The sequence below is a fragment of the Nerophis lumbriciformis genome, linkage group LG01 (assembly GCF_033978685.3).
Source record: "Nerophis lumbriciformis linkage group LG01, RoL_Nlum_v2.1, whole genome shotgun sequence".
NCBI classification, from domain to species: Eukaryota; Metazoa; Chordata; class Actinopteri; order Syngnathiformes; family Syngnathidae; genus Nerophis; species Nerophis lumbriciformis.
In genome coordinates, this window is record NC_084548.2 from 64,196,749 (window position 1) to 64,222,040 (window position 25,292).

Genomic DNA, 25,292 nt, shown 5'->3' on the forward strand with positions numbered 1-25,292 from the left:
ATATTTTGATAAACAATCATAAATGAATCTTTCAGCACGTACACAATGTTGACATCTATAGTTATATTTTGATAAAAACAATCATAAATTAATCTTTCAGCACGTCCACAATGTTGACATCTATAGTTATATTTTGATAAACAATCATAAATGAATCTTTCAGCACGTACACAATGTTGACATCTATAGTTAAATTTTGATAAACAATCAAATGAATCTTTCAGCACATACACAATGTTGACATCTATAGGTATATTTTGATAAACAATCATAAATGAATCTTTCAGCACAAACACAATGTTGACATTTATAGGTATATTTTGATAAACAATCATAAATGAATCTTTCAGCACGTACACAATGTTGACATCTATAGTTACATTTTGATAAACAATCATAAATGAATCTTTCAGCACATACACAATGTTGAAATCTATAGTTATATTTCGATAAACAATCATAAATTAATCTTTCAGCACATACACAATGTTGACATCTATAGTTATATTTTGATAAACAATCATAAATTAATCTTTCAGCACGTACACAATGTTGACATCCATAGTTATATTTTGATAAACAATCATAAATGAATCTTTCAGCACGTACACAATGTTGACATCTATAGCTATATTTTGATAAACAATCATAAATTAATCTTTCAGCACGTACACAATGTTGACATCTATAGTTATATTTTGATAAAGACGGGGGAAAACATACCTACTCCTAATCGGCGCTTGCAACAGCAACAAACATGGCAGTAGGCGTGATGTTAAATCATGAAATGCAACGATACATATTTATCCAGGAGAGTTTTGATACCAATGTCCTTGACCCAGCCACACCCAAAGAAGTTCTAGACCTCCATGCTTTTCCAAGTTTCATCTGTTTTGTCTTGTAGATGAGAACCAGATAGTTTGACGTGTCTTGGGAACGCGGCCGAGAGTTAATCCTTGAGACCAAGCCTTTTTTTGATTACTTATAAATAAACATTTCATTGCATAGTTAGTTTTTTTGCTGAGGTCTGTACTAGAGATGTCCGATAATATCGGCCGATAAATGCTTTAAAATGTAATATCGGGAATTATCGGTATCGGTTTCCAAAAAGTAAAATATATGACTTTTTAAAATGCCGCTGTACGGAGTGGTACACGGACGTAGGGAGAAGTACAGAGCGCCAATAAACCTTAAAGGCACTGCCTTTGCGTGCCGGCCCAATCACATAATATCTACGGCTTTTCACACACACAAGTGAATGCAAGGCATTCTTGGTCAACAGCCATACAGGTCACACGGAGGGTGGCCGTATAAACAACTTTAAGACTGTTACAAATATGCGTCACACTGTGAACCCGCACCAAACAAGAATGACAAACACATTTCGGGAGAACATCCGCACCGTAACACAACATAAACACAACAGACCAAATACCTGCAGTTACAATATACCCTCCCAACCCCGCCCACCTCAACCTCCTCATGCTCTCTCAGGGAGAGCATGTCCCAAATTCCAAGCTGCTGATTCATGTTAAAAAAAATAATGCACTTTGTCACTTCAATAATAAATATGGCAGTGCCATGTTGGCATTTTTTTTCCCATAACTTGAGTTGATTTATTTTGGAAAACCTTGTTACATTGTTTAATAATGCATCCAGCGGGGCATCACAACAAAATTAGGCAAAATAATGTGTTAATTCCACGACTGTATATATCGGTATCGGTTGATATCGGAATCGGTGATTAAGGGTTGGACAATATCAGGATATCGGCAAAAAAGCCATTATCGGACATCTCTAGTCTGTACCCCTTGGGTACTCAGATAGTTCGCACTCTGTTTGCTGCACAGTATCCCTGATGGTTCGGTGGTCCCCCACTTGGTTTACTCCCGTTCAAAAGTCACATGACTGGATACAACCTATTGGCCGCTATTTCATTACATCGATTCATTATCTTTTGAGCAGTGACAGTTTTAAAGGAAAGAACAGCCTGCATGGCAGCTTTGTGTTTCATATTAGAGTTAACGTTGAAACTTTTTCTCGTTGCGATTCACCTGTTTATTCATACTTGCCAACCCTCCCGGATTTTCCGGGAGACTCCCGAAATTCAGCGCCTCTCCCGAAAACCTCCCGGGACAAATTTTCTCCCGAAATTCAGGCGGAGCTGGAGGCCACGCCCCCTCCAGCTCCATGCGGACCTGAGTGACGTGTTGACAGCCTGTTCACACGTCCGCTTTCCCACAATATAAACAGCTAATGATCGAGGGCGAGTTCTTGGTTTCTTATGTGGGTTTATTGTTAGGCAGTTTCATTAACGTCCTCCCAGCGCGGTAACAACACACAACAGCAGTCAAGTTTTCGTCTACCGTAAAGCAGTTCGTCTGCCGTAAACAGCAATGTTGTGACACTTTTAAACAGGACAATACTGCCATCTACTGTACATGCATATGTGACCCACCCATAATGTGTTACATTTTTGTGTTGATTTATTTATTTTATTTTGTGGTTTGAATTCGTTTTTGGAGCTGTCATTACACATTTATCAGTATTCACATTGGTCAGTAGGGGGCAGTAGGGCGTTTCTTCCCAATTGAATGCTATCACCTGCAGACCGGCTGTGTCTTGTCATTCTGATGAGCGCGACCAGTCTGTGAACAATTGAAACGTCCTGTGTGCTTTTTCCTCCTGTATAACAGGTTAGTTTTGGTGAATCAACTCACTGAATAATATCCATGTGATCTTTATAAGTTTAAGTACACATTCTGATGGTAGAGCCTAACTCTAAAGTGTTTGTGAGTTGTAGTTTGTATTTGTGAATAAATCCAGTGCACAGCTGCAGTAATCAATACAAAAAGGCGACGTGAGTGCGCAATGTTTATATAGGAACTTCTGATCCTAATTCAGACTCCCAAATTAGAGCTCCCGTTTTCTTATTGATTTTATAATGTATATTTGTATAATGTGTGTGTTCTGAAATAGTGACAGAGAATAGAACAAGGATGGACAATTCAACCCTTAACTCAACAATGAGTAGATGAGTGTTATGTGTGTGTGTATGTGTAAATAAATGAACACCGAAATTCAAGTATTCCTTTTATTTATTTATATATATACATATAACTAGAATTCACTGAAAGTCAAGTATTTCTTATATATATATATATATATATATATATATATATCTTAACCACGCCCCCAACCTCGCCCCACCCCCGACCACCCCCCCCACCCCCCACCTCCCGAAATCGGAGGTCTCAAGGTTGGTAAGTATGTGTTTATTGCTCTTTTTTTATGGTTTTCTTAACCAATCAGTGATTTATTCCAAAAGTGTTCCTGTTGTGACATTATTGTGTTGTGTTCAGGCATGCGCAAATATTCCTGTCGGGATGCCTGGCGGGGGTCTTCACCACTGTAATCGTGGCTCCAGGAGAGCGGATTAAATGCTTACTGCAGGTAAAGTCCATTAAACAACCATACATCCAACGCTTCAGTTCTTTGGTTCCTTCTACGTTTCTCTCGTACATTATCATCCGGTGACCATGGATGGGGTTGATAGTGCAGGTGGTCTTGGTTAATGAGTACACTTTAGAGTTGAGCGTAGTTACGGACACACACACACACGGCAACAAAGAATGCAGCGAGTCCGAAAACTAATAAAGACACAAACTGAAGACAGGACAGATGTCAGGTTCAAACACTGATGACATCTATTAAACAAGACAAGAGGCAAAGAATTAAACAATTTGGAGTCAATTGAGGAGAGATGTCTGGACACACTGCACGCTCTGCCAAAAGATGGCATGTCTCCTTCTTTTATTTTGGACCCTCCCCGACCACCTGGCCACCGTTGTTTCCAAAGGACAAAGGTCGCAAAAAAGTTCACAGAAAAAGGTCGTAAACAATTTACGGAAAAGGTCAGTTCAAAAAAAGTTTCATAAAATAGTTCAAAAAGACTTAGTAAAATACTTCAAAAAGAGTTCCATAAAATAGTTAAAAAAGAGTTCGTAAAATACTTCAAAAAGAGTTGGTCAGATCCTGTCATCTCTCCGCTTTGAAGTCTTTAAAGGGGAACATTATCACCAGACCTATGTAAGCGTCAATATATACCTTGATGTTGCAGAAAAAAGACCATATATTTTTTTAACTGATTTCCGAACTCTAAATGGGTGAATTTTGGCGAATTAAACGCCTTTCTAATATTCGCTCTCTGAGCGATGACGTCACATCGGGAAGCAATCCGCCATTTTCTCAAACACCGAGTCAAATCAGCTCTGTTATTTTCCGTTTTTTCGACTGTTTTCCGTACCTTGGAGACATCATGCCTCGTCGGTGTGTTGTCGGAGGGTGTAACAACACGAACAGGGACGGATTCAAGTTGCACCAGTGGCCCAAAGATGCGAAAGTGGCAAGAAATTGGACGTTTGTTCCGCACACTTTACCGACGAAAGCTATGCTACGACAGAGATGGCAAGAATGTGTGGATATCCTGCGACACTCAAAGCAGATGCATTTCCAACGATAAAGTCAAAGAAATCTGCCACCAGACCCCCATTGAATCTGCCAGAGTGTGTGAGCAATTCAGGGACAAAGGACCTCGGTAGCACGGCAAGCGATGGCGGCAGTTTGTTCCCGCAGACGAGCGAGCTATCGACCCTAGCTTCCCTGGCCTGCTGACATCAACTCCAAAACTGGACAGATCAGCTTTCATGAAAAGAGTGCGGATGAGGGTATGTCTACAGAATATATTAATTGATGAAAACTGGGCTGTCTGCACTCTCAAAGTGCATGTTGTTGCCAAATGTATTTCATATGCTGTAAACCTAGTTCATAGTTGTTAGTTTCCTTTAATGCCAAACAAACACATACCAATCGTTGGTTAGAAGGCGATCGCTGAATTCGTCCTCGCTTTCTCCCGTGTCGCTGGCTGTCGTGTCGTTTTCGTCGGTTTCGCTTGCATACGGTTCAAACCGATATGGCTCAATAGCTTCAGTTTCTTCTTCAATTTCGTTTTCGCTACCTGCCTCCACACTACAACCATCCGTTTCAATACATTCGTAATCTGTTGAATCGCTTAAGCCGCTGAAATCCGAGTCTGAATCCGAGCTAATGTCGCTATAGCTTGCTGTTCTTTCCACCATGTTTGTTTGTGTTGGCTTCACTATGTGACGACACAGGAAAATGGACGGGTGGTTAAAATCAGGCACTTTGAAGCTTTTTTTTAGGGATATTGCGTGATGGGTAAAATTTTGAAAAAAACTTCGAAAAATATAATAAGCCACTGGGAACTGATTTCTAATGGTTTTAACAATTCTGAAATTGTGATAATGTTCCCCTTTAAGCCAGAACAACATCCTTCTGTTGATTACCATACATGAGAGAACACAGGAACACCATCTTGCTTCCCTTCCCCTACACAGTGGAGTTTTACGAGCCTTACTCTTGGTAGGTTTCAAAAGACAGCCTTTTGTCTTCTTGTCAGGAACACAATGTAATACAAAGTTTTTGTGATCGTTTAGAAACAATTATTCTAACAACAGGCAATAATAAACACAAACAGAAGTCCAACACAACTGTATTTATATCATTTTTCTGCCTTTACATTACTATTAGTGTTGTTTTTTTGCAGGTTATATCGGTCCTTCTCAAATAGTAAGGTGGTGTGCGATGCCAGGGGGGCGTGTGTAACCCTGGGGAACATGCTTTTGTCACGATCGGCTTTCGGCTTCAGAGAAGAAATATTAAAAAAAATAACAAAAAGCGCATTAAAAAAGGAGTGAGGAAAAACAACTGAGGATGCACACAAAAGGTGCGGAGAGGAAACACTTAACATTACACACGGCAGCGCCGGATCGGAGCCACGGGAACGAGGAGCGTGAGTGGAGCAAGAGTAAATTAACTCACCTGGAAGGGTGAACCATCAGGAATCTACTGGTGCCGAGTGAAGGGACTGGAGAGCTGGACTTTTTTATGGAATTGTGCCTATTGTTCACAAACATGAGGGACAAGAACACACGTCTTTATTTCTTTAATTTTTACGATTTTAAAGATGATAAAAAAAACACTATAAAGATGCGGGTAATGGCAGTCATAGTTGTAGCCTTCAAAGCCATTAAAACAACTTCAAAACCCTCCATCAACGTTTTATATACACACTGCAAGTATAAATATAATGTAGTGACAGACACCTTCATAACAATATGTACAATATACACACTACATGTATATACAAAACCCAAAACCAGTGAAGTTGGCACGTTGTGTAAATGGCAAATAAAACCAGAATACAATGATTTGCAAATCTTTTTCAACTTATATTCAATTGAATAGACTGCAAAGACAAGATACTTAATGTTCACACTGAGAACCTTAATTTTTTTTTTGCAAATAATCATTAACTTAGAATTTAATGGCAGCAACACATTGCAAAAAAGTTGTCACAGGGGCATTTTTACCACTGTGTTACATGGCCTTTCCTTTTAACAACACACAGTAAATGTTTGGGAACTGAGGAGACACATTTTTGAAGTGGAATTCTTTCCCATTCTTGCTTGATGTACAGCTTAAGTTGTTCAACAGTCCGGGGTCTCCCTTCTGCTATTTTAGGCTTCATATTGCGCCACACATTTTCAATGGGAGACAAGTCTGGCCAGTCTAGTACCCGCACTCTTTTACTATGAAGCCACGCTGTTGTAACACGTGGCTTGGCATTGTCCTGCTGAAATAAGCAGGGGCGTCCATGATAACGTTGCTTGGATGGCACCATATGTTGCTCCAAAACCTGTATGTACCTTTCAGCATTAATGGTGCCTTCACAGATGTGTAAGTTACCCATGCCTTGGGCACTAATACACCCCCATAGCATCACAGATGCTAGCTTTTGAACTTTGCGCCTCGAACAATCCGGATAGTTCTTTTCCTCTTTGGTCCGGAGGGCACGACCTCCAATGTTTCCAAAAACAATTTGAAATGTGGACTTGTCAGACCACATAACACTTTTCCACTTTGCATCAGTCCATCTTAGATGAGCTCGGGCCCAAGGAAACCGGCTGTGTTTCTGGGTGTTGTTGATAAATGGCTTTCGCCTTGCATAGTAGAGTTTTAACTTGCACTTAGAGATGTAGCGACCAACTGTAGTTACTGACAGTGGTTTTCTGAAGTATTCCTGAGCCCATGTGGTGATATCCTTTACACACTGATGTCGCCTTTTGATGCTGTACCGCCTGAGGGATCGAAGGTCTGTAATATCATCGCTTACGTGCAGTGATTTCTCCAGATTCTCTGAACCTTTTGATGATATTACGGACTGTAGATGGTGAAATCCCTAAATTCCTTGCAATAGCTGCTTGAGAAATGTTGTTCTTAAACAATTTGCTCAGGCATTTGTTGACAAAGTGGTGACCCTCTCCCCATCCTTGTTTGTGAATGACTGAGCATTTCCTGGAAGCTGCTTTTATACCCAATCATGGCACCCACCTGTTCCCAATTAGCCTGTTCACTTGTGGGATGTTCCAAATAAGTGTTTGATGAGCATTCCTCAACTTTCTCAGTCTCTTTTGCCACTTGTGCCAGCTTTTTTGAAACATGTTTCAGGCATGAAATTCCAAATGAGCTCATATTTGCAAAAAATAACAACGTTTTTCAGTTTGAACGTTAAATATCTTGTCTTTGCAGTCTATTCAATTGAATAGAAGTTGAAAAAGGATTTGCAAATCATTGTATTCTGTTTTTATTTACCTTTTACACAACGTGCCAACTTCACTGGTTTTGGGGTTTGTATGATGATATAATATTTGTTGCATCATTAGATGATATAGTAGTTTAAAAAGTATTTGTGTTTTATTCTGCTGAAATGTATATAGATAGCAACGTGTTGTTTCCAGGCCATATAAATGATGTGGCCCCGGGCCCTGAGTTTGACACCTGTGCATTAAACTATGAAGTTGAGTAGAGGGCCGCAAAATATGGGCTGCAAGTTTGAGACCCCTGTTCTGCACATAGACCTTGAAGTGTGTTGTGTGTCGCAGGTGCAGGCTGGCGGGGGCGTGTCCAAATATTCCGGTCCCCTCGACTGCGCCGTGCGGCTCTACAAGGAGCAGGGCATCCGCAGCGTCTACAAAGGAACCGTGCTGACGCTCATCAGAGGTATTTGACACATGCTAACTGATAGCATGCTAACTGATAGCATGCTAACGTTCGCTTGCAAGCATGCTAACATTAGCATGATAAAGTTTTAAACTAATTTTGCAACCGTTAACCCCAGAGTCATATAACTTGGTATGTGACACTTGTTAACTGTTAGCATGCAAAAGTTAGCATGCTAGTAAGCTAATATTAGCATGCTAACATTTTTTCGGACTTTTTTTTTTGCACTTTTTTCTCTACTTCCACAGCCATACACCTTACAGTCATATAATTTGGTATGTGACACATGCTAACTGATAGCATGCTAATGTTAGCTTGCTAGCATGCTAACATTAGAATGATACATTTTTTACCTAAATTTGCAACCGTTTACCCCAGAGTCATACAACTTGGTATGCGACACATGCATGCAAACGTTAGCATGGTAGCAAGCAAAATTTTTAGCTAATTTTACGTTTTTTTCTCTCTAATTACACAGCCATACACCTTACAGTCATATAACTTGGTATGTGACACATGCCAACGGATAGCATGCTAATGTTAGCTTAGCATGCTAACATTAGCATGACAAAGTTTTGAGCTAAATTTGCAACCGTTTACCCCAGAGTCATATAACTTGGTATGCGACACTTGTTAACTGTTAGCATGCAAACGTTAGCATGGTAGCAAGCAAAATGTTTAGCTAATTTTATGTTTTTTTCTCTCTAATTACACAGCCATACACCTTACAGTCATATAACTTGGTATGTGACACATGCTAACTGATAGCATGCTAACGTTCGCTTGCAAGCATGCTAACATTAGCATGATAAAGTTTTAAACTAATTTTGCAACCGTTAACCCCAGAGTCATATAACTTGGTATGTGACACTTGTTAACTGTTAGCATGCAAACATTAGCATGGTAGCAAGCTAATTTTTTAGCTAATTTAAAAAAATTAATGTTTTTCTAATTGCACAGCCAAACACCTTACAGTCATATAACTTTGTATGTGACACATGCTAACTGTTAGCATGCAAACATTAGCATGGTAGCAAGCTAATTTTTTAGCTAATTTAAAAAAATTAATGTTTTTCTAATTACACAGCCATACACATTACAGTCATATAACTTTGTATGTGACACATGCTAACATTAGAAGAATTACGTTTTGAGCTAAATTTGCAACCGTTTACCCCAGAGTCATATAACTTGGTATGTGACACTTGCTAACTGTTAGCATGCAAACGTTAGCATAGTAGCAAGCAAAATATTTAGCTAATTTTACGTTTTTCTTTTCTCTAATTACACAGCCATACACCTTACAGTCATATAACTTGGTATGTGACACATGCTAACTGATAGCATGCTAATGTTAGCTTGCTAGCATACTAACATTAGCATGATAACGTTTTGAGCTAAATTTGCAACCGTTTACCCCTGAGTCATACAACTTGGTATGTGACACTTGTTAACTGTTAGCATGCAAATGTTAGCATGGTAGCAAGCAAAATTTTTAGCTAATTTTACGGGGGGGGTTTCTCTAATTACACAGCCATACACCTTACAGTCATATAACTTGGTATGTGACACATGCTAACTGATAGCATGCTAATGTTAGCTTAGCATGCTAACATTAGCATGATAAAGTTTTGAGCTAAATTTGCAACCGTTTACCCCAGAGTCATTTAACTTGGTATGCGACACTTGTTATCTGTTAGCATGCAAACGTTAGCATGGTAGCAAGCTAAATTTTTAGCTAATTTTAGGTTTTTTTTTCTCTAATTACACAGCCATACACCTTACAGTCATATAACTTGGTATGTGGCACATGCTAACTGATAGCATGCTAATGTTATCTTGCTAGCATGCTAACATTAGAATGAAACATTTTTGACCTAAATTTGCAACCGTTTACCCCAGAGTCATACAACTTGGTATGTGATACTTGTTAACTGTTAGCATGCAAACATTAGCATAGTAGCAAGCAAAATATTTAGCTAATTTTACGTTTTTCTTTTCTCTAATTACACAGCCATACACCTTACAGTCATATAACTTGGTATGTGACACATGCTAACTGATAGCATGCTAATGTTAGCTTGCTAGCATACTAACATTAGCATGATAACGTTTTGAGCTAAATTTGCAACCGTTTACCCCTGAGTCATACAACTTGGTATGTGACACTTGTTAACTGTTAGCATGCACATGTTAGCATGGTAGCAAGCAACATTTTTAGCTAATTTTACGGGGGGGGTTTCTCTAATTACACAGCCATACACCTTACAGTCATATAACTTGGTATGTGACACATGCTAACTGATAGCATGCTAATGTTAGCTTAGCATGCTAACATTAGCATGATAAAGTTTTGAGCTAAATTTGCAACCGTTTACCCCAGAGTCATTTAACTTGGTATGCGACACTTGTTAACTGTTAGCATGCAAACGTTAGCATGGTAGCAAGCTAAATTTTTAGCTAATTTTAGGTTTTTTTTTCTCTAATTACACAGCCATACACCTTACAGTCATATAACTTGGTATGTGGCACATGCTAACTGATAGCATGCTAATGTTATCTTGCTAGCATGCTAACATTAGAATGAAACATTTTTGACCTAAATTTGCAACCGTTTACCCCAGAGTCATACAACTTGGTATGTGATACTTGTTAACTGTTAGCATGCAAACATTAGCATAGTAGCAAGCAAAATATTTAGCTAATTTTACGTTTTTCTTTTCTCTAATTACACAGCCATACACCTTACAGTCATATAACTTGGTATGTGACACATGCTAACTGATAGCATGCTAATGTTAGCTTGCTAGCATACTAACATTAGCATGATAACGTTTTGAGCTAAATTTGCAACCGTTTACCCCTGAGTCATACAACTTGGTATGTGACACTTGTTAACTGTTAGCATGCAAATGTTAGCATGGTAGCAAGCAACATTTTTAGCTAATTTTACGGGGGGGGGGGTTTCTCTAATTACACAGCCATACACCTTACAGTCATATAACTTGGTATGTGACACATGCTAACTGATAGCATGCTAACATTAGCATGATAAAGTTTTGAGCTAAATTTGCAACCGTTTACCCCAGAGTCATTTAACTTGGTATGCGACACTTGTTAACTGTTAGCATGCAAACGTTAGCATGGTAGCAAGCTAAATTTTTAGCTAATTTTAGGGTTTTTTTTCTCTAATTACACAGCCATACACCTTACAGTCATATAACTTGGTATGTGGCACATGCTAACTGATAGCATGCTAATGTTATCTTGCTAGCATGCTAACATTAGAATGAAACATTTTTGACCTAAATTTGCAACCGTTTACCCCAGAGTCATACAACTTGGTATGTGATACTTGTTAACTGTTAGCATGCAAACGTTAGCATAGTAGCAAGCAAAATATTTAGCTAATTTTACGTTTTTCTTTTCTCTAATTACACAGCCATACACCTTACAGTCATATAACTTGGTATGTGACACATGCTAACTGATAGCATGCTAATGTTAGCTTGCTAGCATACTAACATTAGCATGATAACGTTTTGAGCTAAATTTGCAACCGTTTACCCCTGAGTCATACAACTTGGTATGTGACACTTGTTAACTGTTAGCATGCAAATGTTAGCATGGTAGCAAGCAAAATTTTTAGCTAATTTTACGGGGGGGTTTTCTCTAATTACACAGCCATACACCTTACAGTCATATAACTTGGCATGTGACACATGCCAACGGATAGCATGCTAATGTTAGCTTAGCATGCTAACATTAGCATGATAAAGTTTTGAGCTAAATTTGCAACCGTTTACCCCAGAGTCATACAACTTGGTATGCGACACTTGTTAACTGTTAGCATGCAAACGTTAGCATGGTAGCAAGCAACATTTTTAGCTAATTTTATGTTTTTTTCTCTCTAATTACACAGCCATACACCTTACAGTCATATTACTTGGTATGTGACACATGCTAACTGATAGCATGCTAATGTTAGCTTAGCATGCTAACATTAGCATGATAAAGTTTTGAGCTAAATTTGCAACCGTTTACCCCAGATTCATATAACTTGGTATGTGACACTTGTTAACTGTTAGCATGCAAACATTAGCATGGTAGCAAGCTAATTTTTTAGCTAATTTAAAAAAATAAATGTTTTTCTAATTACACAGCCAAACACCTTACAGTCATATAACTTTGTATGTGACACATGCTAACTGATAGCATGCTAACATTAGTAGGATAAGGTTTTGAGCTAAATTTGCAACTGTTTACCCCAGAGTCATATAACTTGGTATGTGACACTTGTTAACTGTTAGCATGCAAACGTTAGCATGGTAGCAAGCAAATTTTTTAGCTAATTTTACGTTTTTTTCTCTCTAATTACACAGCCATACACCTTACAGTCATATAACTTGGTATGTGACACATGCTAACTGATAGCATGCTAATGTTAGCTTGCTAGCATACTAACATTAGCATGATAACGTTTTGAGCTAAATTTGCAACCGTTTACCCCTGAGTCATACAACTTGGTATGTGACACTTGTTAACTGTTAGCATGCAAATGTTAGCATGGTAGCAAGCAAAATTTTTAGCTAATTTTACGGGGGGGGTTTCTCTAATTACACAGCCATACACCTTACAGTCATATAACTTGGTATGTGACACATGCTAACTGATAGCATGCTAATGTTAGCTTAGCATGCTAACATTAGCATGATAAAGTTTTGAGCTAAATTTGCAACCGTTTACCCCAGAGTCATTTAACTTGGTATGCGACACTTGTTATCTGTTAGCATGCAAACGTTAGCATGGTAGCAAGCTAAATTTTTAGCTAATTTTACGTTTTTTGTTTTCTCTAATTACACAGCCATACACCTTACAGTCATATAACTTGGTCTGTGACACATGCTAACTGATAGCATGCTAACATTAGCATGATAACGTTTTGAGCTAAATTTGCAACCGCTTACCCCAGAGTCATGTAACTTGGTATGTGACGCATGTTAACCAATAACATGTTAACGTTAGCTTGCCAGCATGCTAACGTTAGCATGATAACGTTTTGAGCTAAATTTGCAACCGTTTACCCCAGAGTCATATAACTTGGTATGTGACACTTGTTAACTGTTAGCATGCAAACGTTAGCATGGTAGCAAGCAAAATTTTTAGCTGATTTTACGGTTTTTTTTTTCTCTAATTACACAGCCATACACCTTACAGTCATATAGCTGGCTAGCATGCTAACATTAGCATGATAACGTTTTTGAGCTAAATTTGCAACCGTTTACCCCAGAGTCATATAACTTGGTATGTGACACATGTTAACCAATAACATGTTAACGTTAGCTTGCCAGCATCCTAACGTTAGCATGATAAGGTTTTGAGCTAAATTTGCAACCGTTTACCCTAGAGTCATATAACTTGGTGTGTGACACTTGTTAACTGTTAGCATGCAAACGTTAGCATGGTAGCAAGCTAATTTTTTAGCTAATTTAAAAAAATAAATGTTTCTCTAATTATTACAGTCATATAACTTTGTATGTGACACATGCTAACTGATAACATGCTAACATTAGTAGGATAACGTTTTGAGCTAAATTTGCAACCGTTTACCCAGAGTCATATAACTTTGTATGTGACACTTGTTAACTGTTAGCATGCAAACGTTAGCATGGTAGCAAGCGAAATCTTTAGCTTATTTTAGTTTTTTCTTTCTCTAATTACACAGCCATACACCTTACAGTCATATTACTTGGTATGTGACACATGCTAACTGATAGCATGCTAATGTTAGCTTAGCATGCTAACATTAGCATGATAAAGTTTTGAACTAAATTTGCAACCGTTTACACCAGATTCTTATAACTTGGTATGTGACACTTGTTAACTGTTAGCATGCAAACATTAGTATGGTAGCAAGCTAATTTGTTAGCTAATTTAAAAAAATAAATGTTTCTCTAATTACACAGCCATACACCTTACAGTCATACAACTTTGTATTTGACACGTTAACGGATAGCATGCTAACATTAGTAGGATAACGTTTTGAGCTAAATTTGCAACCGTTTACCCCAGAGTCATATAACTTGGTATGTGACACTGATAGCATGCTAATGTTAGCTTTCTAGCATGCTAACATTAGCATGATAACGTTTTGAGCTAAATTTGCAACCGTTTATCCCAGAGTCATACAACTTGGTATGCGACACTTGTTAACTGTTAGCATGCAAACGTTCGCATGGTAGGAAGCAAAATTTTTAGCTAATTTTACGGGTTTTTTTCTCTCTAATTATACAGCCATACACCTTAGTCATATAACTTGGTATGTGACACATGCTAACTGATAACATGCTAATGTTAGCTTAGCATGCTAACATTAGCATGATAAAGTTTTGAGCTGAATTTGCAACCGTTTACCCCAGATTCCTATAACTTGGTATGTGACACTTGTTAACTGTTAGCATGCAAACATTAGCATGGTAGTAAGCTAATATTTTAGCTAATTTAAAAAAATAAATGTTTCTCTAATTACACAGCCATACACCTTACAGTCATATAACTTTGTATGTGACACATGCTAACTGATAGCATGCTAACATTAGTATGATAACGTTTTGAGCTAAATTTGCAACCGTTTACCCCAGAGTCATACAACTTGGTATGCGACACTTGTTAACTGTTAGCATGCAAACGTTAGCATGGTAGCAAGCAAAATTTTTAGCTAATTTTAAGTTTTTTTCTCTCTAATTACACAGCCATACACCTTACAGTCATATAACTTGGTATGTGACACAGGCTAACTGATAGCATGGTTAGCTTAGCATGCTAACATTAGCATGATACATTTTTGACCTAAATTTGCAACCGTTTACCCCAGAGTCATATAACTTGGTATGCTAACATTAGCATGGTAGCAAGCTAATTTTTTAGCTAATTTAAAAAAATAAATGTTTCTCTAATTACACAGCCATACACCTTACAGTCATATAACTTTGTATGTGACACATGCTAACTGATAGCATGCTAACATTAGTAGGATAACGTTTTGAGCTAAATTTGCAACCGTTTACCCAGAGTCATATAACTTTGTATGTGACACTTGTTAACTGTTAGCATGCAAACGTTAGCATGGTAGCAAGCTAAATTTGTAGCTAATTTAAGGGTTTTTTTTCTCTAATTACACAGCCATACACCTTAGTCATATAACTTGGTATGTGACACATGTTAACTGATAGCATGCTAATGTTAGCTTGCTAGCATGCTAATGTTAGCTTGCTAGTATGCTAACATTAGCATGATAACGTTTTGAGCTAAATTTGCAACCGTTTACCCCAGAGTCATACAACTTGGTATGCGACACTTGTTAACTGTTAGCATGCAAACGTTAGCATGGTAGGAAGCAAATTTTTTAGCTAATTTTACGTTTTTTTTCTCTCTAATTATACAGCCATACACCTTACAGTCATATAACTTGGTTTGTGGCACATGCTAACTGATAGCATGCTAATGTTAGCTTTCTAGCATGCTAACATTAGCATGATAACGTTTTGAGCTAAATTTGCAACCGTTTACCCTAGAGTCATATAACTTGGTATGTGACACATGTTAACTGATAGCATGCTAATGTTAGCTTGCTAATATGCTAACATTAGCATGATAACGTTTTGAGCTAAATTTGCAACCGTTTACCCCAGAGTCATACAACTTGGTATGCGACACTTGTTAACTGTTAGCATGCAAACGTTAGCATGGTAGGAAGCAAATTTTTTAGCTAATTTTACGTTTTTTTCTCTCTAATTATACAGCCATACACCTTACAGTCATATAACTTGGTATGTGGCACATGCTAACTGATAGCATGCAAATGTTAGCTTTCTAGCATGCTAACATTAGCATGATAACGTTTTGAGCTAAATTTGCAACCGTTTACCCCAGAGTCATACAACTTGGTATGCGACACTTGTTAACTGTTAGCATGCAAACGTTGGCCTATTTTGCACTTTTTTCTCTACTTCTACAGCCATACACCTTACAGTCATATAACTTGGTATGTAACACATGCTAACTGATAGCATGCTAATGTTTGCTTGCTAGCATGCTAACATTAGCATGAGAACGTTTTGAGCTAAATTTTAAATTTTACCCCACAGGCATATAACTTGGTATGTGACACTTGTTTTTGTGTTTTTGGCCTATTTTTCACTTTTTGCTCTACTTCTGCAGCCATACACCTTACAGCCATATTAGTTGATAATGTGAGACATGTTAACTGTTAGCATGCCAATGGCATCGTTGGCACACATGCTAAGTGTTAGCATTTAAATGTGCGCTAATGTTTTAGGCTAACTCTGTAGCTCATTTTGTACAGTTACACCTAAAACTCACAGATTCAGACACTCGGCACCATCTTTAAAGTACGTCGGCTTCCGGCAACCCCTGGCCAGAGGTTCGAGGCACACAGATAGCAGGCCCATCAAAATGATTTATTATTATTTAATTAATTTAATGATGATTTAGTGATGATTCAAAAATGTACCATATTTTTCGGAGTATAAGTCGCACCGGAGTATAAGTCGCACCTGCCGAAAATGCATAATAAAGAATGAAAAAAACATATATAAGTCGCACTGGAGCCCGGCCAAACTATGAAAAAAACTGCGAAATATAGTCCGAAAAATACGGTACTAATTTATTTCTCTCATTTGGCCCTTGACAGCGCTCCATGGATTTATTATATTGGTCAAACTAAGTCTTCAAAGTCAGTGGGCGGATCCTAACACCTGATTGGTTACCCAGTACTTCCACATGCAATGATTGGTCTAGATTTGTGTTAGCCCCGCCCACTGACTTTGACAGGTGACAAATGGAACAAGATTAAATAAATAAATATGTCTTTAAATGATTATTAAATGAATCCTGAATGATTAATTAAATAATTGAATAATAGTTTTTTTACATTAAATAAATTGATTACACATTTAATAACATACTTGTATTTAATTCCAAATATAAATAATTAGAGAAACATTTCAGTAATTATTTGAAGATGTATTTATTTATTTAACTTTGTCCCATTTGGCCGTCCATGCTTTATCATCTTTATTTGATGTATATTGATTGTATTAGCAGTTAGGTCATTAGCGCCCCCTTGTGTCATGTCCAAAGTGCACATCGTCTTCCCTCTCTGCCAGACGTGCCTTCTAACGGTCTCTACTTCCTGACGTACGAATACCTCAAAAACCTCCTGACCCCGGAGGGTCAAAGGTCAGTCGCCGTGAAAAGGCTAAAGATGAAAACAATGGCGTGGTCCGAAAACGTGGTTTTGATGTGTGTGTTTTAGCGTTTCCCAGCTCGGCGCCGCTTACATCCTGCTCGCTGGAGGTGTGGCCGGACTCTTGAACTGGACCATCGCGTTGCCCCCGGATGTCCTTAAATCCAACTTTCAGACCGGTGACTCCGCCTTTTTCACTTCCAAGACGACACGATATTAGTCCGATACGATACCCGCAAAAATCACACATACTTTTATCGGTTAGAAAAGACTTGATCATAGGAAATTAGTCAAACAGATGACAAATACTCACCTATTTGCTTTCTTTAAGTTGAAGTGGAGTGGTAATTGTTTTTAGCGACACATGGTGGCCACGATAATTAATTAAGCTAAGCCCATGACGCAGTAAGTTGAATGATGCGGACACATTTTTTACCGGATACTTTCTAATACGCGTCTGCCATGTGTAACGTAGGCTGGCAAGTATGGCTGAGAACCTCAAGAGCAGTGCTGGCTATCAGGTTGATAGCTCGGTAGCCAGCACGTGTGTCTTTCATGCAAACGGCTTAGGTCCGAGTTCCTGGCGGAACAGAAAAAGTAGAGACTGAACCAGGTGGGTTATGGTGGTGCCGTGACCCGGATGAGGGTGAGGTGAGTGTAACTGAGTGGTAATCCTCACTCCCTGACAACTTCAAGAGCTGTGCTGCCTATCAGGTTGATTGCTCGGGCGGAACAGAAAGAGTAGGGACTGAACCAGGCAGGTTACAGTGGTGCCGTGACCCGGATAAGAGTGAGTTTTAGGGCGGTGAGTGTAGCGGAGGGCAGCCAGTGTGGCAGGGCCAACTGTAGGTTTGTAAAACTTACTCCCTGACAACCTCAAGAGCTGTGCTGCCTATCAGGTTGATTGCTCGGGCGGAACAGAAAGAGTAGGGATTGGACCAGGCGGGTTACAGTGGTGCTGTGACCCGGATGAGAGTGAGTTTTAGGGCGGTGAGTGCAGCGGAGGCCAGCGAGTTTGCCTGGGCCTTGTGTATGTTGGTAATCCTCACTCCCTGACAACCTCAAGAGTAGTGCTGGCAATCAGGTTGATAGCTCAGGCGGAACAGAAAAAGTAGGGACTGGACCAGGCAGGTTACAGTTGTGCCGTGACCCGGATGAGAGTGAGATTCAGGGCGGTGAGTGTAGCGGAGGGCAGCCAAGGTGGCTGGGCCAAGTGTAGGTTGGTAATCCTCACTCACTGACAACCTCAAGAGCAGTGTTGGCTATCAGGTTGATAGCTCGGGCGGAACAGAAAAAGTAGGGACTGAACCAAGCAGGATATAGTGGTGACGTGACTCGGATGAGAGTGAGTTTTAGGGCGGTGAGTGTAGCGGAGGCCAGCCAGTGTGGCTGGGCCTTGTGTATGTTGGTAATCCTCCCTCCCTGACAACCTCAAGAGCAGTGCTGGCAATCAGGTTGATAGCTTGGGCGGAACAGAAAAAGTAGGGACTGAACCAGACGGGTTACAGTGGTGCCGTGACCCGGATGAGAGTGAGATTTAGGGCGGTGAGTGTAGCGGAGGGCAGCCAGTGTGGCAGGGCCAACTGTAGGTTCGTAAAACTTACTCCCTGACAACCTCAAGAGCCGTGGTGGCTATCAGGTTGGTAGCTCGGGCGGGACAGAAAAAGTAGGGACTGAACCAGGCGGGTTACAGTGGTGCCGTGACCCGGATGAGAATGAGATTTAGGGCGGTGAGTGTAGTGGAGGCCAGCCAGTGTGACTGGGCCTTGTATATGTTGGTAATCCTCACTCCCTGACAACCTCAAGAGCAGTGCTGGCTATCAGGTTGATAGCTCGGGCGGAACAGAAAAAGTAGTAACTGAACCGGGCGGGTTACAGTGGTGCCGTGACCCGGATAAGAGTGAGTTTTGGAGCAGTGAATGTAGCAGAGGGCAGTGAGTGTAGCAGAGGGCAGCCAGTGTGGCAGGGCCAACTGTAGGTTTGTAAAACTTACTCCCTGACAACCTCAAGATCAGTGCTGGCTATCAGGTTGATAGCTCGGGCGGAACAGAAAAAGTAGGGACTGAACTAGGCAGGTTACAGTGGTGCCGTGACCCGGATGAGAGTGAGTTTTGGGGCAGTGAGTGTAGCAGAGGGCAGCCAGTGTGGCAGGGCCAACTGTAGGTTTGTAAAACTTACTCCCTGACAACCTCAAGATCAGTGCTGGCTATCAGGTTGATAGCTCGGGCGGAACAGAAAAAGTAGGGACTGAACCAGGCAGGTTACAGTGGTGCCGTGACCCGGATGAGAGTGAGTTTTAGGGCAGTGAGTGTAGCGGAGGCCAGCCAGTGTGGCAGGGCCAACTGTGGGTTGGCCCTGCCAACCTCAAGAACAGTGCTGGCTATCAGGTTAGTAGCTCGATAGCATACTTGTCTCTCATGTGAATGACCTAGGTTTGAGTCCCGGGCGGAATAGAAAAAATAGAGACTGAATCAGGCAGGTTACAGTGGTGCCGTGACCCGAACAAGAGTGATGTTTGGGGAGTGAGTGTAGTGGAGGCCAGCCAGTGTGGCTGGGCCATGTGTAGGTTGGTAATCCTCACTCCCTGACAACCTCAAGAGCAGTGTTGGCTATCAGGTTGATAGCTGGGATGGAACAGAAAAAGTAGGGACTGGACCAGGCAGGTTAAAGTGGCGACGTGACACGGATGAGAGTGAGGTTTAGGGCGGTGAGTGTAACGGAGGCCAGCCAGTGTGGCTGGGCCATGTGTAGGTTGGTAATCCTCACCGCCTGACAACCTCAAGAGCAGTGCTGGCTATCGGGTTGTTCGCTCCGTAGCTAGCACGTTCATCTCGGGACTGCACCAGGCCAGTTACACTTGAAGACTTTGTAAGTGTCTGCAGGACTGATTGTATCGGAGCTAATATCGGATATTTTACATGCAAGCCGATTTTATAGACCAAGCACCCGGCGACTAAGGCGGTTAACTGAGTGGTGTTTGACAGCTGCGGACGGCAAGTACAGAGGACTGGCGGACGTCTTGAGGACGCTGCTCCGGGAAGAAGGACCCAAGGCGCTCTACAAAGGCTTCAACGCCGTCTTTCTCCGAGCCTTCCCAGCCAACGCAGTAAAACTCCTCCACCGTCTGCACCCAGTCCACCGGAGTACTTACTCGCTCTCTCTCTCCCTGCCCAGGCCTGTTTCCTGGGGTTCGAAGTGGCCTTGAAGGGCTTGAACTGGCTCATGCCCAGCTGGTGAGTGAGCGCCCGTTTGGACCAACAATCTGCCCTGAACGTCCGACTTCAGAATGCCACGCTACGCAAAATCAGCTTTCATGCTTCATATTCCGTGTTTACTATTAGAGGTGCTATTGTATCTATCTATATAAGACTCCATTTCTGATTGAAAGAATATTTATATTGTATTTATGGCGCATAAAAACTTGTGTAGCGTATGTAGTTGTGTACACTTGATCAATAAAGTAATTTAAATAGAACTGCTGTCTTTTATTCTGTTAGACATATACAGGAACGCTGAAGGGTCGCCACTTACGGCGCCCCGTAAAAGGTGGGAAAAGGGTACACGCGGGGGAAGGGTGAGTAAAAAAAGAAAAAAAAGTAGATCTCAGACTGGGCTCTTATTGAGGGCGAACGGGGCGTGGACTGAGGCAGAGGGGGGCAAAAAACGTGATAGCCGTAGCACATACATGCATGTTGACATAGAAACCACAAGACTTGCAACAGGGGGAGACAGTGGCGGGCATCCGTCCCGAAGCTGCCAGTTTTCCGTCAAATTACGTGGGGTGAAGCGTCGAAGGCGTGGGATGGGGGTGTGGGGTACGTGTGTGTGTGTGTGGTGGATGGTTGTCTTGATACCAATATTTTGGTACCGGTACCAAACTGTATTTCGATACTTTTCAAAATAAAAATTTCATTATTCGCTTTATTTTAAGAAAACATCTTAGGGTACATTAAACATATGTTTCTCATTGCAAGTTTGTCCTTAAATAAAATAGTGAACATACTAGACAACTTGTCTTTCAGTAGTAAGTAAACAAACAAAGGCTGACATATGCAGTAACATATTGTGTCATTTATCATTCTATTTTTTGTCAACATTATGAGGGACAAACTGTAAAAATTGATTGTTAATCTACTTGTTCATTTGCTGTTAATATCTGCTTATTTTCTGTTTTAACATGTTGTACCTACACTTCTGTTAAATGTAATCACTTATTCTTCTCTTGTTTGATACTTTACATTAGTTTTGGATGATACCACACATTTAGGTATCGATCCGATACCAAGTAGTTACAGGATCATACATTGGTCATATTCAAAGTCCTCTTTTGTCCAGGGACGTATTTTCTGAGTTTATAAACATAATAGGATTTTTTTTTTTAAAGGATAAAGATTTTGTGACGATAAAAAATATTGATGTAATCATAGTATCGACTAGATAAGCTATTGTACTTGGTATCATTACAGTGGATGTCAGGTGTAGATATACCCATGGATAGACAACTATTGTCTTTACTGTAGGAATTTAAGTTGTTTTAGTTTTGTATTTTTGATTTATTTATTTTGGGGGATTTAAAAAAATATTTTTGTATTGTCTCTTACTTTACTCTCTAACAGTTTTTTTTTTACATTAGATATTTATATATCTTAGGGACCTATAGACCGTATCTCTTTTGCTGCAGCAGCAGAGTTTATTCTGTCTTGACACTTTGTATTGATATTTTGTATTACATTCTTCCCTTAAATGATCATGTCAAGGGAAACTCCAGCAGCCCAAATGACTACCGGCCAGTAGCTCTTACACCAACCATCATGAAGTGCTTTGAGAAACTGGTCCGAAGCCATATCACCGCTTTCATAGCACCTACACTTGACCCTCACCAGTTTGCATATAGAGCAAACCGATCTACAGAGGATGCCATAGCAACAGTACTCCATTCCACACTTACACATCTGGAAAAGCCAAGGAGCTATGTCAGGCTGCTCTTCATTGACTTCAGTAGTGCCTTTAACACCATTCTGTCGAGCAGACTGATTCCCAAGCTGCTGGAGTTAGGACTGTCTCAACAGATCTGTTACAGGATTAAAGGGGAACATTATCACAATTTCAGAAGGGTTAAAACCATTAAAAATCAGTTCCCAGTGGCTTATGATATTTTTCGAAGTTTTTTTCAAAATTTTACCCATCACGCTATATCCCTAAAAAAAGCTTCAAAGTGCCTGATTTTAACCATCGTTATAAACACCCGTCCATTTTCCTGTGACGTCACATAGTGAAGCCAACACAAACAAACATGGCGGAAAGAACAGCAAGCTATAGCGACATTAGCTCGGATTCAGACTCGGATTTCAGCGGCTTAAGCGATTCAACAGATTATGAATGTATTGAAACGGATGGTTGTAGTGTGGAGGCAGGTAGCGAAAACGAAATTGAAGAAGAAACTGAAGCTATTGAGCCATGTCGGTTTGAACCGTATGCAGGCGAAACCGACGAAAACGACACGACAGCCAGCGACACGGGAGAAAGCGAGGACGAATTCGGCGATCGCCTTCTAACCAACGATTGGTATGTGTTTGTTTGGCATTAAAGGAAACTAACAACTATGAACTAGGTTTACAGCATATGAAATACATTTGGCAACAACATGCACTTTGAGAGTGCAGACAGCCCAATTTTCATCAATTAATATATTCTGTAGACATACCCTCATCCGCGCTCTTTTCCTGAAAGCTGATCTGTCCAGTTTTGGAGTTGATGTCAGCAGGCCAGGGAAGCTAGGGTCGATATTCTTCTCTTGATCATTTTCGGTGGCATAAGGGACGGTGTGAGCCAAGACATCCAGGGGGTTAAGCTCGCTCGTCTGCGGGAACAAACTGCCATCATTGCTTGCCGTGCTACCGAGGTCCTTTGTCCCTGAATTGCTCACACACTCCGGCAGATTCAATGGGGGTCTGGCGGCAGATTTCTTTGACTTTATCGTTGGAAATGCGTCTGCTTTGAGTGTCGCAGGATATCCACACATTCTTGCCATCTGTCGTAGCATAGCTTTCGTCGGTAAAGTGTGCGGAACAAACGTCCAATTTCTTGCCACTTTCGCAACTTTGGGCCACTGGTGCAACTTGAATCCGTCCCTGTTCGTGTTGTTACACCCTCCGACAACACACCGACGAGGCATGATGTCTCCAAGGTACAGAAAACAGTAGAAAAAAACGGAAAATAACAGAGCTGATTTGACTCGGTGTTTGAGAAAATGGCGGATTGCTTCCCGATGTGACGTCACAACGCTCCGGGAGCGAATAATAGAAAGGCGTTTAATTCGCCAAAATTCACCCATTTAGAGTTCGGAAATCGGTTAAAAAAATATATGGTCTTTTTTCTGCAACATCAAGGTATATATTGACGCTTACATAGGTCTGGTGATAATGTTCCCCTTTAAGGACTTTCTAACGAACCGCCCTCAGAGAGTGAAGGTCGGACACCATCTCTCCTCAACCCTCAGCGTCAGCACCGGTGCCCAACAGGGCTGTGTTTTGAGCCCCTTGCTTTTCAGTCTTTACACCCATGACTGTATTCCCATCCATCCTAGCAATTCCATCATCAAATTTGCGGATGATACTACAGTGGTGGGGCTCATCACAGAAGGGGACGAGACTGCCTATAGAGAAGAGGTGAAGGCACTGTCAGACCACTATGCAAAAAAACAACCTCATTCTCAATGCCACAAAGACCAAGGAGCTGATTGTTGATTTCAGGAAAGAAATCACTGAGCCCATCCAGCCCATCTACATCATGGGAGAGGAGGTGGAAAGGGTCTCAGAGTGCAAGTTCCTGGGCGTGAAAATCTCAAGCAACATGACCTGGAAAAGCAACACCACTGCACTCCAGAAAAAAGGTCAGCAAAGACTGTATTTTCTGAGAAGGCTTAGGAAAATAGATCTGGCTGATAACCTGCTCCTGTCAATACTGACCTACGGCATCTCTGTGTGGTTTTCTAGCTGCACGGTGGCAGAGAGAAAGAGATTACAGGGCGTCATAAACGCGGCCCAGAAGATCACTGCATGTCCTCTTACATCTCTAGAGGACCTGTATAAGAGGCACTGCAACGTGAGAGCAAACAGCATCCTCAGGGACTCATCCCACCCAGGTCACCACTGGCTTTAACTCTTGCCCTCAGGGAGGCGCTATAAGACCATCAAAGCAAGGACAAATAGACTGAAAAACTGTTTCTATCCTAGAGCTGTTATTGCCCTTAACTCTGCACTTACCTGAACACTCACCACTTTATTACTTGCTTACCTCTGATAGAGATCTGCTGTGCAATATGTTTTTAACATTTTATTATGTTTTTACATTTTAAATTGTTTTATTATTGTTGTTGTCTATTTTATGTAGGTTTGTTTTAAAAGCACTGAGCTGGATTGCTGTCCAATTTTGTTGTTTCCATAAAATGACAATAAAGGTATTCTGATTCTGATGTTTACAGTGATTGTTTTATATGCATTTTTTATGTATGTCGCTTGGATAAAAGCGTCTGCTAAATACTTAAACATAAACATATATAAACACCTGAAAGTCTTTATATCAGCTAAAACCACCAATCTGTTTCACCGAATTCAGAATAAAACCAAATTCTGTCTTACCCAACAATGTTAGTATTTGAATATTGTTACTTGAAGACTTATTCCTGGTTGCAATTATACTGTTAACGTATTGTCTAATACTTTGCCTAAAATGAGATCAGTGGCGGCTGGTGAATTTTGCTTTAGGTGGGGCTAAGCCTGAAAGTTTGTAAACCAAACCCCTGTAGGGGGATCATCTTCCCCCAGAAGATTTCTTTGTGATTTTCACATACATATGAAGCATTCTGGTGCATTCTGACAAA

The 25,292-nt window shown here is 40.4% G+C and overlaps 1 protein-coding gene across 1 annotated transcript in view; it reads left to right on the forward strand.

Moving 5' to 3' along the window:
* The window catches only part of LOC133571054 (mitochondrial carnitine/acylcarnitine carrier protein), a 38,617-nt gene extending 17,732 nt beyond the window's left edge, over positions 1 to 20,885 (forward strand). The window contains exons 4-9 of the mRNA XM_061924061.1: positions 3,363 to 3,453; positions 8,025 to 8,142; positions 17,331 to 17,403; positions 17,480 to 17,589; positions 20,395 to 20,516; positions 20,585 to 20,885. Coding sequence (XP_061780045.1) covers positions 3,363 to 3,453; positions 8,025 to 8,142; positions 17,331 to 17,403; positions 17,480 to 17,589; positions 20,395 to 20,516; positions 20,585 to 20,647 — 577 coding nt within the window. The 3' untranslated portion in view covers positions 20,648 to 20,885. The remainder of the gene's footprint in view (positions 1 to 3,362; positions 3,454 to 8,024; positions 8,143 to 17,330; positions 17,404 to 17,479; positions 17,590 to 20,394; positions 20,517 to 20,584) is intronic.
* Positions 20,886 to 25,292: the final 4,407 nt, after the last annotated feature.